Here is a 16,039-nt window from a genome sequence, read left to right as displayed (position 1 = left end):
GTTTTTGCAAATTTTGGAATTTGCACTGCACAACAGTTTTTTTTCATCTTGGTAGTGTTTTTGTTAATTTGACATCTTGACATAGGGCCTCATTACGACTTTGGAAGCAGCCATGGCGCTATTAGCGACATGGCTGCTTCCAAAATCGTGTCCGGGTCTGGTCTGGTGGAGTGGGGACTTACCGGGACATTCCCCATTCCCATTTGAGCCCCCATAGGGCTCAATGGGAATGGGAAAGGCACTAATTACAGGCCTGCTAATAGCAGGCCTGTAATTAGCGCCCTGGGCCCCTAACGGGACCCGTAAAGGACGTGTGGTCCGACCACACGTCCCTTGCGGTTCCCGCTAAGGGACCTCGGAATTGGGCAGTAAGGGACTACCGGCACCGGTCTCCTTACCGGTGCCCGGTATCCCTTACCGCCCACCTCAGAATGAGGCTCATAGCCTTTTTGCTATGCATGTTTTCGTGCCACACTTCTTTCTTTTGTGGTTGCGTGTTGTGATTTGTGCGATCTTTGTGTTGTGTGTCACTTTTCTAGATTTTTCCTTCTTTTTTATGTTTTCGTTTGGGGAGAAGGGATGAGGCATTTGGTTGTTGGGCTAATGTTTGAGTGTATGGGATCATTGTTGGCATGTTTAGGACAATTGTTTAGGCCATTGTGTATGTTTACAATATCGGGGCTACACTATTTTGGTAGGTGTGTTTGTCTAACTTGGAGGCATGGTTAGTGCTCAGGTGTGGCAGACCTGAGGCCAGGAGTGGCAGGCCTGGCGGAAGGTGTTTTTGATTGGGAGGGTTTTGGTTTGTGGTTTAGTTTTGTTTGTCCATTTGTGACAAGGTTTGTGCTTGGTGGTGGCGGCGGCACCGAGACCCTGGTGGGGTAGACCAGGGTAGAAGGAGTTATAGTGTCTTGTGCTGTAGTCCTAGCATGATTGTGGGGTGTTATGTTTTTTGTGTTTGTTAAGGGTGGAGATGCTGTTGTATTCTGGATGTTGTGTTGATTGCATGTGTGAGTGCTGAGGCTTTGCTGGAATGTTCTGTGGAGCTTAGAGTGTTGGGGCACTTGAGAGTTCCACATGTTACAGTTGGGCACTGGGAGCTGGGCAGGGAACCAGGGTGGAGGCCTTTGATCTTCTCTCCGGCTTACTACATATACTATGCAACATAAGAAGCAATAAAGCATATTTCCTTTTTCCACTTACCTGGGTCAGCCTGGTTCCTGCTCCTTGTGTATCACTGGGCCAGGGTACTACAAGTAGCTCTTAGCAGAAACACAATAAATAATACAAAATAGAGGAAAATAGCAAGGAAAGAATAGCCCTTCTGAATCCTGTTTGCTATCAAGAGGGTCTACTTGCCTCCTCCTGGAGTTACTAGAAGGAGAGCAGAAAAGCAAATCAAATTCCAAACCCTCATTTCCCTCACATTTCCATACACAGTCTGAAGTGATTCTGTATTTACGCCCCAATATTTCGTTTTAGCTATAAGGTGAGCGCCACCCAAAAGCGAAATTAGTACACTGGAGTAAAGCTAGAAAGAGATGGTATATTAGGAGGGACACAATGATTATAGCTGCTGTTTGGTTATTTACCCACCGATTGACTGCCCATCACCATCCTAAACCTTATGGCCATTGCCACCCCCTTCCTGCCCCCCCTTCCCAAAAACACACCCTCCTGGGCTGGGAATCTCTTTGAGATAACTTTATCAAGCCTTAAAATCAAACCTTGCACTCGTAGTGCCTGCCAGGCAGTCTTCTGAGATCTTATGGTTTAATTGGTTCTGTTAATGTTTGGTTGACATAGACATTGGACTATGGGAAGAGTTTAGCACTCTGCACTTCCCCTTCCTCTAATAGTAGCATTACACGAAGCTGTGAATCTGTAGCATTACCAGCTACCTCGAGGATCACTCACTCTGCGATCTCCCCAATCAGGTTTCCGTAGCAACCACTCAACTGATACAACTCTCGCCCGTGTCTCGTACTTTCCTTCCACTGCTGACCACTCTCACCTCTCATCCTCATCCTACTTGACCTCTCTGCAACCCTTGAAACCTGCACCAGTCCTCCCTCCTTCAGATCCTCTCTTCCCTTGGTTTTGAGACTGGATGGACTCTTCACTATCTTACCACTCCTTCTCCATCTAATGGAACGCCAATGCAACAACCTGCACACCCCTTCCAGTGGAAGAACCTGAAAGATCAGTCCTTGGCCAACTCGGCTTCACTCTCTACATCTCCTCCCTGGGTAAACTCATCTGTTCCCTAGTCCTCCACGAGTAGCTCTTCGCTGAGGACACATAGCACTTCCTCACCCCTGGCACGCATTCTTACATCACTAGCTGCCTATTAGCCATCCTTCATCGGATTGCTCTACATTACCCGATGCTAACCTCCTCCAAGGTGGAAGTCATCTTTTTCCCTGCCTCGAATGCCAACTCCACCCTCCGGTGTGCCACCTCGTTCCCTCCTGGACCCCTCACTCTTTTCACCCAAGGCTCACAACATTGGGGTCCCTTTTGACAGCAACCTTTGACTCCAGCAGCTCATCATGGTAGCCACCACTGCAGCCAGGGATAACCTGCTGAACATAAGGACAATCCACCCTCACCGACCACCGGCCAAAACTTTAATCTCTATATGACTGTTCAAGCCTTCTCCTCAATCCCACCCTCTACTCCTCCTCACCCCTAAATGAACTTCTCAACTTTGCTACATGCTCCCCTTAGAGCCTGCTTAGGTCCTCCCTTCCTCTGCTGGACAACAGCACCCTTGATGGGTCTCCATGTACAATTGTTCGCAATTTGAATTCCTACTTCTCGTCTATAAATCTGTCCATCCCCTGGACCTTCCGACCTTTCCAACTTCATCTCTCTTCCTCTCTACTCTCCCTTCCCATTCTAGGATTCTCCTCTCCCCTCAACCATTCAGTCCTCTGTCCCCCTGTGACGCCACCTGCTTCCACTCCTCCATACTTCCCAAACCATTGAAATGCCCTCATCCTGGACATTAAAGCCAGCCCCTCAGTGGAGCTGTTCAAACTCAGATGTTAGCGGCACCTGCTAGCCTCAGAAGGGCCCCCACCTATCCACCCAGACCATCCCCCTGGACATGTTTCTCGCAGAGGTATCTAATGTACATATGTGTATTCCTGACTTGACATGCCACTAGGCCATTACCCTTCGTTTTATGTAGTCCTGTCTTAGCCTTTGTATCACTATGGTACCCCTACACCACCTGCCTACACTCACTCAGAGATATCCATTCCCTATTGCAAAGGCACCCTATCCTGGTCGCCTCTGTCATTCTGTAATGGGAGCTCGTGCATCCTTTCTGATCAACATGACATCACTAATGTTCAAGAAATGCAAATGGAAATAGAAAGCTGAGAAGTAGAAACCTCGCAATGCCTCATACCCCTGCCTCAAGTGACTCAACATGCCGTGCATGTGTAGGGTGCATTGCTGCTGTTTCTGTTTTTACAGAACTTTATTATATGTGTGACACATAATGTAATGATCTCAGACTACTGTGCAGTTTCATTGTTAATGAGGAGTAAATATAGTCTTGGGAGGATAGCTCAGGGACCACGTGCTCACCTTGGAAGCAAGACGAAACGGAGCAACACAGGTTCGATCCCCGGGTCAGTGCTTAGAAACCACTGGGTATTAAGCGCATTATAAATAACCTATCATATCATACCCTCCGTACTGAGAAAAAGGACATTGGGCCTCATTCCAAGTTTGGCGCAAAGGGATACCGGGCACCGGTAATGACACCAGTGCCGGTAATCCCTTTGCGCCCTATTCCGAGGTCCCTTAGTGGGTCCCTTCTTTAACGCCTGGTTTTACCAGGCGTTATGGACGGGGCCCGTTAAGGGACTTCAGAGATAATAACGGTACCGCAATTTGCAGTACCATTATTAGCTACTTCTCCATTCCCATTGAGCCCTATGGGGGCTCAAATGGGAATGGGGAATGGATTTTTCAATGGGGATTTACCGGTCCCGCAAAGGTCGGACTAGACCGGTAAGTCCCCATTGAACAAGGTCGGAGTCGGAACCGGTTTTGGAGGCAGCCATGCCGCAAATAGCGCCATGGTTACCTCCAAACTCGGAATGAGGCCCATTTTGGCCCATTTCCTATCCTATGGGCCTCATTCCGAGGTTGGAGGTAGTCATGGCGCTATTAGCGCCATGACTACCTCCAATACCGGTTCCGAGTCCGCCCTCGTTCAATGGGGACATACCCGTCTATTCTGATCTTTGCGGTACCGGTAAGTCCCCATTGAAAAAGCCATTCCCCATTCCCATTTCAGCCCCATAGCCCTATAGGGCTCAATGGGAAGGGGGAAGGCGCTAATAATGGTACCGCAAATTGCGGTACCGTTATTAGCCCTGAAGTCCCTTAACGGGCCCCGTCCATAACACCTGGTAAAACCAGGCATTAAGGAAGGGACCCGCTAAGGGACCTAGGAATAGGGCGCAAAGGGATTACCGGCACCGATGTCCTTAACAGTGCCCGGTATCCCGTTGCACCCACCTCGTAATGAGGCCCAATGTCTTTAAGAGTATGGTCGTCCTTTTTGTATAGACTTGCATAATAGCCTGGCACTTAAGGGGTTAAGAAATCCTCCCAGGGGTGCAGTTCCCATAGGTCCCAACCGTGGTGGCTGCACAGCCCTCGTCATGGGATTAGAGGTGCCATCAGAAGAAACTATTACCATTACTTCAAAATCATGCCTTTAGCGTTTATTTGCACAGCTATCCTGAACAATGGAACTTGCAAAGACTCCATGAGAGGGCTTGCTCTGTATGTGTGCACAGTGTCAACGGAAAATTCACTGCTCAAGCAACCAATCTAGTCCAGCACAAGCAGTGCCGCAGCAAACAATCAGCAAATGTGCACTAATCCCAACCGAGAGTCGAGAGATATGTGTAAGGTGAGGTTTAGAAACCATCTTCGAGTGAAGAACACGGGTCAGGTTGAGGCCCGTGTTTAGAGTTAGGGCGAGGGTTTGGTTCCGGCCTTATCTTACAATGAGTCATTAAATGGGCCATGGTTATGGCAACCAAAGGCAAAGTTAACATTTTATTTATGTCAGGAAAAAAGTCATTTTCCAAAAAATCACACGAAGCAGGTAACAAGAAACACATACATGACAAATTCAATAACAATTTAATTTACAAGAAAAATCTCAATTTCTATAATACAAAAAAATATTCCTAAAAGGAATATAATAAAATACTATGTGTGTTCATGTTACCAGAGCAAGAGTTAATAAAGCAGATTCATTTACTAGACAAAAAAACCCTCTTTTGTTATCTCTTAAGACTACAGGGCGTCCAAAAAAGTCTGTGCCCCTTATTCGTGCAAACTATTCATTCTTCGTCTCTTCATCTTGATTACATGGGTCAAAAATGACTTCAAGGCCAGGTTGTTAATGGTTCCTCAATATCTACAAAAATGAAATGGCACAACTACTGGAGATGTTAGGCTTACTGGGAATATCAAATCTGGAACTTATCAGGAATCCCATGTCATGCCATGCTATTCCATAGGAAGAAAAATCATGACAAGCCAGATGATGACATATAATGACATATTATGCCATAGCATTACAGATCATGGCATAACATATAACATGGCATGACATATAAGGGGAATCATAGTGTATCATGACATCACCCATCATGGTATGACATATCATGACATAGCATGGCATGACAACATGACCTATCATGACATGACAGATGGTGTTGTGAAATGTCATGTGTAAACTGGCAGTACATTGGGTTTGCCAGAGTTGGGTGTGAGGGGCTACATGTAGGGCTAGTCTGAATTTCTGGTTGAAGTGCCAGCAAATGACCATTTGGTGCTGGTTTTAGCACTAGTGCAATGAAGGAATGTTCACAAGGTTGTGACCGGTTCAATGGCAACATTTGTGCTAGTGCTGCTTACAGTGTTAATGTTACTGGCAATGATGTCACTGTTCCAGAGCTCATCATAGCCATATTTGGTCATTGTTCTGCGGCTACAATTAGCAGGTGCACTGACCCAATGCGTGCTGTCTCAGCTGTGGCACAGAGACAGGCATTGCCGTGGTACTTTCAATGATGCCAACCCTGTCATTGCAATGGTTTGAAACCCACCCATATTTAGTGATTTCTCTGGCAGTACAACAGTGAAAATCCGTTTGCTGCTCTAGCATTAAGACTAGTGGAAAGTGGGCCATTATCAAAGCGATATGACACGTATTATAGATGCTTCATAAAGAGGTTTACAGAGGTAGGTGCTATCAAAGCCCCACCCACACCTATTTGCTTTCAGGCTAGATGAGGTGGGCTGGGCCTGGAAGATGAACCTACCTCAGGCCCCCTAAAGAAGAATAGCAGGTAGTGCCAGGGGCAGAGCCATTGCTGCTCCATCCACTGCTGGTGGCAGTCACGCTGCCCCTCCGTTCCCTGCATGCCCGGGGGGGTGCATTGGTCTCAAGGCAGTACTGCTGGCAGCAGCCAGCCCTGGGCACGAATTGAAGAATTAAGTGAACATAATGGAAGAGGGCATGACTTGGGGCCAAGGGAAATTGGAAATTAAATGGCCTTAATGCAAACTAGCACTGAAATGCTAAGTAAATATACTGTGAATCTGCAATGGTGCTCAACTGGGCATAATGTAAGCTGGCAATGATCTGCTAAGCGAGCATAAGGCAATATGATACCTGGAAATGATCTGCTAAGCGAGCATAAGGCAATATGATACCTGGTAATGATCTGCTAAGCGAGCACAAGGCAATATGATACCTGGTAATGATCTGCTAAGCGAACACAAGGCAGTATGATACCTGGTAATGATCTGCTAAGCGAGCATAAGGGTATAAGGCAATATGATACCTGGTAATGATCTGCTAAGTGAGCATAAGGCAGTATGATACCTGGTAATGATCTGCTAAGTGAGCATAAGGCAGTATGATACCTGGTAATGATCTGCTAAGCGAACACAAGGCAATATGATACCTGGTAATGATCTACTAAGCAAGCATAGCGCAATATGATACATGGTAATGATCTGCTAAACGAGCATAATGGCATAAGGCCAATGCCATTATTTGATCTACTAACTAGGCATAATGTTAAACTGTAATGATTTACTGGGTAGGGTTACATATACATATAAAGAAAAAGGGAGAAACATATTTACTTATGCCATTGCTTCTTGATTGTGTACAGAATATCCAGCACAGAAGCGGCCATACAGTGATATACGTAGTGATGGTACTGATCCCCAGCTCAATGATACTCATTAGGCAGTCCTAAAAGGGTGGAAGGCTGACAGGACACACGAGCATTCATCCCAGGAACTGCACCCAGTGGCATATCATTGCTCCCATTTACCATTGCATGCCGGGAAGAATAGCACTGCTTTTGTCTTTGGCCTTACCTTGTCCGAGCCTCGCACCGGCCAACGCCTCCTTGGCGCTGCCAAAGCCCATCTCTCTGCAGACCACACTGGCAGAAATGAGGCTCCATCGATCGTCGCATATCGTCCCCCATTCTCCGTTCTTGAGCACCTCGACTCGGCCTTCCCCAGTGTTCGCTCCTCCTTTCAGCCTCACTAGTGGTTGCTGTCCAGGGAATATCAACAATCAGACTTATTGTAAAGCCATTGCTTGCTTTCAGAATCAATACAATCGCAGCACGTGTCTCGTATGGCACATCACTGCTCCACAAAGTCCAACACAAGTGAAAAAAAGGTTTGGATCTATTTGACCTAATCACATTTGATCAAATTTATTTGACCTTTTATTCAGTCTAAAATACAGGGGGAGACGATCTGCAACCCCCCACTTCCCCTCAACCTAATCTATACCCTTACCCACCCCCATGTATATATTTAATTAACTTTGACCAAAAATGAGTTAAAAAAATTCTATCAAATGTTTTAGATCAAATGTTTTTAGGTCAATTATGCAAATACCGAAAAAAACACAAACTTCATGGAAGGACCTTCAGACATGGAATGTAACTTTCGCCTGCACGCTGAACATTAAGAATGTCTTTGCCCTCTATGTTGGCAAAATAATAAAGAGGCTTGTCTGATGATTTCTTGCAGGTCTCTCATTTTTGTAACAAAAAGAAATGTATACAAAATCAAAGAAAGCACACAGTCACCCAGCATAACCCCCCCTTGCTGTTCTGGAGCAATGTTGTCATTGACTAGAGGGAAGTTATACATGTGTACTCCTTGGTGTATTAATAGGTACACCTGTGTTATGCCTTTAGAGAGTATTGCCCCCATATTGCTGTCGCTAAGAGATTTTAAGTAATATTCCTAAGGCCTGAAAGTTTGGTCAGCTGAATAATAATAATTCATGTATTTAGAATGCTTGTACAGTTCAAGCAAACTCGACTCATGTGGTCTCTCGTGCACAAGAGGCCCCACCTAGGAAAAGCGTGCATGGCAAAGAGGGGTGGTGCTAGTGTCCCTGAGGTGCTGAGGAAGCAAGCTCCAGAGCAGAGGAGTGAGGGTTGCATGGCTTGACCACCAGCTCCACATAATTGTGGGGTGTGAAATGAAGCAGATTTGAAGAGGTCGAGTGCAGAAGTGGCCAATGAAGAGGGATTCAATTGTCATTATTTTGTCTGCGAGAAGACAGTGCGGGGAGGCCAAGGCAGGTATGGTGGTGGTCAACTTTGCGGAGCCTGGTCACCAGATAGACTTTGCATTTTATATTCTCTGAAACCTCTGGATTGTGGAGAGAAAACTCGGGAAGTAGTGGCAAATGTTCCATTCAACAGCATGTCTTACCAATGCTGACATGGTTCTATGTGATTTTACCAAAACACATTTTTCAATGGATTTTTTTACAGAAAAAAAACCATTGACAAAATTACTGATTTAAAAAAAAAATGAGTTGAGTCCCCCAAGTCCCCTCCACCCGTTTCCCTATGTTTTACCCACCCCACCCCCACCAAGCGTCCCCCACCAGTTCTAACCCCTTAACCCCCATATATGTTAACAAAATATTGATGTTTTTCGATGGATTTGTTTTTCGGGAAAATCACTGGATACCTGCTGACATACTCATGCAAAGGGAAGATGCTCTAGAGGTCGAGATTGGACTGCTCCATTAGGGGGCCATGGCCAAGATTGATTTGCACATGATTAGTCTTCTGTATTTCGATAGCCAGTGCACATAATAAGCCAATCTAGAAGAACGTCCATCATTGATTGCAGGCTCGCTCTCCATCACGTTTTGGTGTCCATTTTAAATGATATAACCCTCTTGCACTTCCCGTCAGTCCTAGTCTGGTTCCGTCTTTGGGTCCCGCCTTCCTTCATTTGCTGCCAGCAGCTCCTTGTAGGCGTCAGTGACTCTGGTTCAGTTGAGTGCTGTGTTTCCACATTGTCTCTAATTCCGAAGATAACAAGTGCCCCTTGTTTGTCAGACCTCACTTTCCTAAATCAATATCAACCGCTTCACTAGGAAATAAGGTGATTGGTAACAGTTGTGCATGCACTCAGGGAGTCTTTGTTATTCAAAATGTAACATCATAGACCCACCCAAAGAACAGACCAACAACACTTCTCAGGAAAGTTGACTATTAGCATTATTTAAGCTTACAGTCCAATTCCAGAAGACATTTTCTTTTTAAACATGTAGAACATCACTGTGGATAGCCATGCAGTTTGGAAATCTTGTATGCGGGTTCGGGTACCAGACTGACCTGTTTGTTTCCTGTAAGATGCGGTGAAGAAGTAGACAATCGCTAAGCCAGTACGCCGGCTGACGGGGCATGGGGCATCTGGGAAAACACCAGTACACACATAAGGGATGCCGTGCAGATGCCTCTCTGGCATAAACATGAATCGACTCACAGCAAAGAACTGCTTGCTATCCAATCTCTCAGTGTACCTACCTCTGGGAAGTTGTCAATAGCAGGAGACGGTCTCACTGATCGCAACTCTTCTCCGCATCACCCTTTTGGGACAGGATAGAGCATCAGTGCTGGATGACCACTGCTCAGTCATGCACATGGTGGCTTGTCTGTCTTTCTCATATAGAATGTGGTAACAGTCTTCCAGAATATTGATTCTGGGTGGCCTGGATGTTGCTGGAACGCTGGAGGAACCTGCTGGGAATTATGCGAGTGGCCCTAGAGGAACGCCACACCGTTGCTGGATATCACACAGGGAGTGGCCCTGAAGGAACGCCTCACCGTTGCTGGATACTACACAGGGAGTGGCCCTGGAGGAACGCCTCAACGTTGCTGGATATTACACAGGGAGTGGCCCTGGAGGAACGCCTCACCGTTTCTGGATATTACACAGGGAGTGCCCTGGAGGAACGCCTCACCGTTGCTGGATATCACACAGGGAGTGGCCCTGGAGGAACGCCTCACCGTTGCTGGATATCACACAGGGAGTGGCCCTGGAGGAACGCCTCACCGTTGCTGGATACTACACAGGGAGTGGCCCTGGAGGAACGCCTCACCGTTGCTGGATATCACACAGGGAGTGGCCCTGGAGGAACGCCTCACCGTTGCTGGATATCACACAGGGAGTGGCGCTGGAGGAACGCCTCACCGTTGCTGGATATCACACAGGGAGTGGCCCTGGAGGAACGCCTCAGCGTTGCTGGATATCACACAGGGAGTGGCCCCGGAGGAACGCCTCACTGTTGCTGGATATCACACAGGGAGTGGCCCCGGAGGAACGCCTCACATGTTCTGGATATTACACAGGAAGTGGCCCTTGGTTCTCTTTCTATCATCAGTTTCCTTTACCCTTTAGTTTTTCTTTTAAATGTCCCAATAGTATTGCGTCTATATTTCAAGACGTACGTGCACTCATACAGGACATCTCGTTTCAAACTATTCATTGCAGCACACTGATGGCAAGCAGACGGCTCACAGATGGCACACAGATGGCACATAGACGGCACACCAATGGCACGCAGACGGCACACAGATGGCACACTGATGGCGCACAGACGGCACACCGATGGTGCACAGATGGCACACAGATGGCACACTGATGGCACGCAGACGGCTCACAGATGGCACACAGATGGCACACAGACGGCACACCAATGGCACGCAGACGGCACGCAGATGGCACACAGATGACACACTGATGGCGCACAGACGGCACACAGATGGCACACAGATGGCAAACCGATGGCGCACAGATGGCACACAGATGGCACACTGATGGCACGCAGACGGCTCACAGATGGCACACAGACGGCACACCAATGGCATGCAGACGGCACGCAGATGGCACACAGATGACACACTGATGGCGCACAGACGGCACACAGATGGCACACAGATGTAAGCTGCCCGCAGTGCCAGCTCCGGTTACACGATATTCAGTGCGGGCATAAGCAAGTCCGCCTCACTGTATATTACATTGCTTTTGTATATTTGATAGTTAGGGAAGCCCCAAACTCTGAGGCATCATCCAAAAGATGTGCTTTGGTGTAAATGCATCCCACCAGCATACCAGGCTGATAAGCCTTGAATCTCACAGAGCGATGTGCGGATGCCATGGGTCTGCCTGCATTAGTCTGTTTATTTGCATGGTCTATTTTATTGGGCATGTGCATGTATGTAACTGTCTTTCTGTCTCCCCCGCCCCCCGCCTATCCATCCATCCACCCAACCATAAATCAATTATCCGTCCATCCATAAAACCAATCAAAACCCATGCATCCATTCATGCACCTATTCACCATCCATCCATCCATCCATCCATCCATCCAGTCACACAGCCTGCCCGTTCATCCATCCATGCATTCATGCATCCATCCATCCAGTCACACAGCCTGCCCGTTCATCCATCCATGCATTCATCATTTATCCATCCATTCATCCATTCAACCAGCCCGCCAGTCCATCTGTCTGTCCATCCATACCAGACACCCTCCCATACATCCATCCATATACCCATCAATCACATCCACCCATTTGTGTGTGCCTAGGTAGCTATTCTATTATGTTAACCACCTGTGCTGTAAAAAGCGCACACAACACACTTCCAATTCCCATGCTTGAAGTTGTGGCTATAAGAACAATCAGGGTAAATTCAAGAGAAAAAAAACGGAAAAGCCGTTTAATTCCTTAACTGTTAACTAAAGACAATGGGCCTCATTACGACCCTGGCGCTAAGTGGTTAACGGCGCCGTAAAAGGCTGCAGCGCCGTTAACCACTTAGCGCCTTACTAGTAGGTCCCTTCACGGGACCCGACCTGAATGGCTGGTCTGGACCAGCCGTTAAAGTAGGGACCCGCAAAGGGACCTCGCAGGCAATTACTGTACCGCAATTTGCGGTACCGTAATTGCCACCTTCCCCATTCCCATTGAGCCCTATGGGGCAAAAATGGGAATGGGGAAGGGGCATGGGGAAATGGGGAAATACCGCCCCACCAACCTTGGAATGGGGCGGTATTTCCCCATTTCCCCATGGTGGACTCGTTACAACACCAGCACCAACCATGGTGCTAATAGCGCCATGGTTTAGCGCCAGTGTTGTAATGAGGGCCAATAGGTTATCACAAAACAACGTTCAACAGGAGAGAAGTCATTCAAAACTACAGTGCACTTATTAATCATACGTTAATACACAGTCTAAAAAGGAGACAACCCTGCTACAAGCTGACCCTGGGGAAGAACACCCTGTCCCTATCGTGGTGCAACACCTATCTAACAGACATAAGGGAAGCTGTCCCTAAATTGCTACAGTTATGGCATATACCTTACAGAACAATTTGACATACATCAAGAACAATTCCAACCGGCTGTTAAAAGGACGGCGGAACTGTACATTAGATTCTACCGAAAACAGGTCTGTGCCATAACTGGGACAGGGTGAAGTTGTGGCTAGACGGTAATGCACCGAAGATCATAGATCTTGCTGATTTTGAAACCACGTCCTATTTATTATAAAGCAGTCGAGTATAAACACATAAACTATTTGTATGGCAAAGAAACAGTATAGGTCAAGATTGCTACTGAGATAAATGGCGTATTTGCGTCCTGGGCCCTGCCCGCCCGTGGTAGATGCCGGCTTCTGTGTATGCGGCATGGAGACTGTTTCTAGATAAAGGTCGAGCTACGTTGGTACGCTCTAGAATGATTTCCGGCCCAATGCATGGCTGTCACACTGATTGTGCGGGTGTAAACCTCTTGATTTGAGCAGTGCACGGGCGTTTCCGCATCTTCCCTCACAGTTCTGGGGATATGGAAAGTTCCAGGGCCCTGCGCACTCAAGAGAGTTGCGTAACGTTCTGCTCTTCCTGGATGCGCTGACAGGCGGGGGCTGCACTGAAGGCTGGGCCCAGTCCCAGGCCGGGATCTGTTTCAAGTTATTATGAAGAAATGACTGCATGTCACATACCTTTCACATTATGTATCAACAACCAGCTTCAGAAGAAATGGGCCCGCACAATGCACATCCGCAGTCATCCCAAAGAGGAGAAACGGTTCTACACGAAACGACCTACTTCCAGTGAATTCAGCAGCAGTATGCACTAGCTAACGCGGCATAATGGGGTACAGCAACTGCACTGGATGAATGACGCCCTGTGCCGTCTAGCACTGCGGAGTGCATGACTGGGTCAAGCATTGAGGTGAGGAGCCAGGCAGAGAATAGGGGCAAGTTCCCTGCAGTGGTCAGGAGGCTCTACAAGGAAGACTCGCCCACCCCCCGGGGGCCTATTGCTTTCACTGGCATCATTTGACAATCACAGGCCACAGAGTGGAAGAGCAAAGCCCTTCTTATTGGGGCTTGAGGGAGATTCTTTGCCAGATTGGTTAGAATAAACTAGACCTAGCAGTTCTGGCTGGACTGCCACTTTGGGGCTGGGGCCAAGCCTATTTCCATGTGGTCGCTCTCCAAACCTCGAGGGTCTGGAGGGTTCCTGAGAGCAACCCCAGAGGTCATGGCTCATTCAAAACCTTCCAGTCAGTCATTTTTAGTATGGAGGCAAAATGCCCCGAAGTGGGGGGCCGCCCTGTAGGTTATGGTCAGCTGCCCAAGTTAAGGGCCAGAGCGCAACAAGGGTCCAACAAGGAGGTTGGCGGACCATTACGTATAGGGTCGGCCGACCACTGAGGGGAATATCGCCATTAGCACCTGTGTAGTCCCCTACACCAGTGCTAATGTTATTTTCAAATTTTTTTGAAAAAAAAAAGAAACTTACCTTTCCTGCGTGGCCCGACTGGGCCGCGCAGTGCTGTTGAAAGCATCAGTCTGTTTTCCATGTTGATGACTTTGACGTCATCAGCATGGAAAACGGACTGAGGGGACACCAGCACTGCCGCCACTAGGCCGCCACGGAAAAGGAAAGTTTCTATTTTTTGGTTGAAAATATCATTAGCACCCGTGTAAGAAACTATAGGGCTACTATGGTGAAGGGGGAGCAGGGAAGGGGAGGGAAGCTACCTGCCCAAGCAGCTCGGAACGGCGGGCTTGTACCATACAGTACAAGTTCCGAACCTCCTGATTGGCAGGCACCCTCCTGCAAGGTGCTAATGTTAAATAAAAAATAGACCATGAATTTTACAACCTGTCTTTCATGTATAGTGGCTCAAGGGACATAGTCAACCTCTCCTGAAAGAATCCACTCAATAAAAGGTCTGATATAGCACCTAGAAGCATTTTGCTCTGATGCCAGCAAAGGCATTCAAAAAATGTTCATTGGTGTGCCCTGGACAAACACTCCAATGCATAGCAGAAACATGTCTGGGCTTCCAAAAAAAATGTGCCCACCTAAAACATTAGTTGCTCGCTATTTACTTAGGTTGGTGGAATGTACTATCAGTGTCTGTTCTTCTGCCTGCGTAAGAGACCGGAAGAACCCTACTGTGGAATTTGGGGGTCTTAGGAGCTGGACAAGTATAGGCATGTGCCAAAATGTAGAGCATAGGGGTGGCAACACCAACTCCTTAGAACCCCTGCACGATGCCCCAGATTGGCTTTACAAAAGGCCAGCTGATCCGCAAAGATATTGAGAATAGTATGTATTGACAGGCCGTCCTTAGCTTTGGGCAATATTTCTTAATCAGTTTATCACTTCTCCGCACCTCAGATGACCTGGCACCCCTTTCTTCCTCTACACCGCTTCCATGTCCCCCTCTCCGAATAGTACAATCCATCTGTTCGCAATGTCACTGGGCCTAGTAAGATCATTGTTTTGTTTTCCCTTGCCTCGTCGCGCTCTGAAACACTTGTGTAGGAGCGCAATACAAATAAAATATAATATCATTCAAGTTGAAAGAATAACCATAATAGGTAACATGAGGAAACTAAGCCTCGAAAGAATTTGAATAATTACATATTTCTTGGTGGTTCTGATAGTGCTACAGGATTTTACAGTTGGGTGGGTAGAGAAGCCTGGTAATCTGCTTACATTCCCGAGGGCTTTGTTTATAGGTTGACTCCGGAAGTGGTCAAGCCTAGATTCGACAGTAAGCACACAGCTGACAAATGTATCTTTTCTAATAAGTTACCCAGGATGAGAAGCTGTAGCACAAATGTCCAGACATGATTCATATGACAAGAATATTTATTGTTGTTCTTGAATTTCAATCAACTGGCAAGTCTGGTATGGCCTTAATAAACAATATCTTAAAAGATCCCATTAACTAAATTCTGTAGATGTCTCAATCATTCGCACATTAAAGAAATAAGCATTGGAAAAGCCAACAGTTGTGGCTTTTGGTAGGCATGGGATCTGCATTTTCCAGGCACTGCCATAATGCTACCACCTGTCCATTAGCTGATAGGAGCTGGCAAATGGTGGTAGGACCTGGCATTTTATGGTAGTACCTGGAAAATTCCAATGTAATGCATATGCAAGAGTCAAAACTGTTGGCTTTGCCAAGGCTTGGTATTTACAGGAATTCACTTAGTTTTATTACATCAGTAGTTGGTTTAGCTGATCTATAGCTTCATTTAAGCCATTACCTCCAATAGGGCTCACTTAGTTTTATTACATCAGTAGTTGGTTTAGCTGATCTATAGCTTCATTTAA

General features: G+C 47.0%; 1 protein-coding gene across 1 annotated transcript in view; it reads right to left on the bottom strand.

Moving 5' to 3' along the window:
• LOXL2 (lysyl oxidase like 2) overlaps positions 1–16,039 on the bottom strand; it is a 361,884-nt gene that overhangs the window by 131,601 nt on the left and 214,244 nt on the right. Inside the window, exon 6 of the mRNA XM_069617615.1 lies at positions 7,441–7,624. Coding sequence (XP_069473716.1) covers positions 7,441–7,624 — 184 coding nt within the window. The remainder of the gene's footprint in view (positions 1–7,440; positions 7,625–16,039) is intronic.

This window comes from Ambystoma mexicanum, chromosome 10, assembly GCF_040938575.1.
Source record: "Ambystoma mexicanum isolate Mex_15411 chromosome 10, UKY_AmexF1_1, whole genome shotgun sequence".
Taxonomy (NCBI): domain Eukaryota; kingdom Metazoa; phylum Chordata; class Amphibia; order Caudata; family Ambystomatidae; genus Ambystoma; species Ambystoma mexicanum.
Note: the sequence above shows the minus strand (reverse complement) of the source record. Positions and strands in the feature narration are given on the sequence as shown.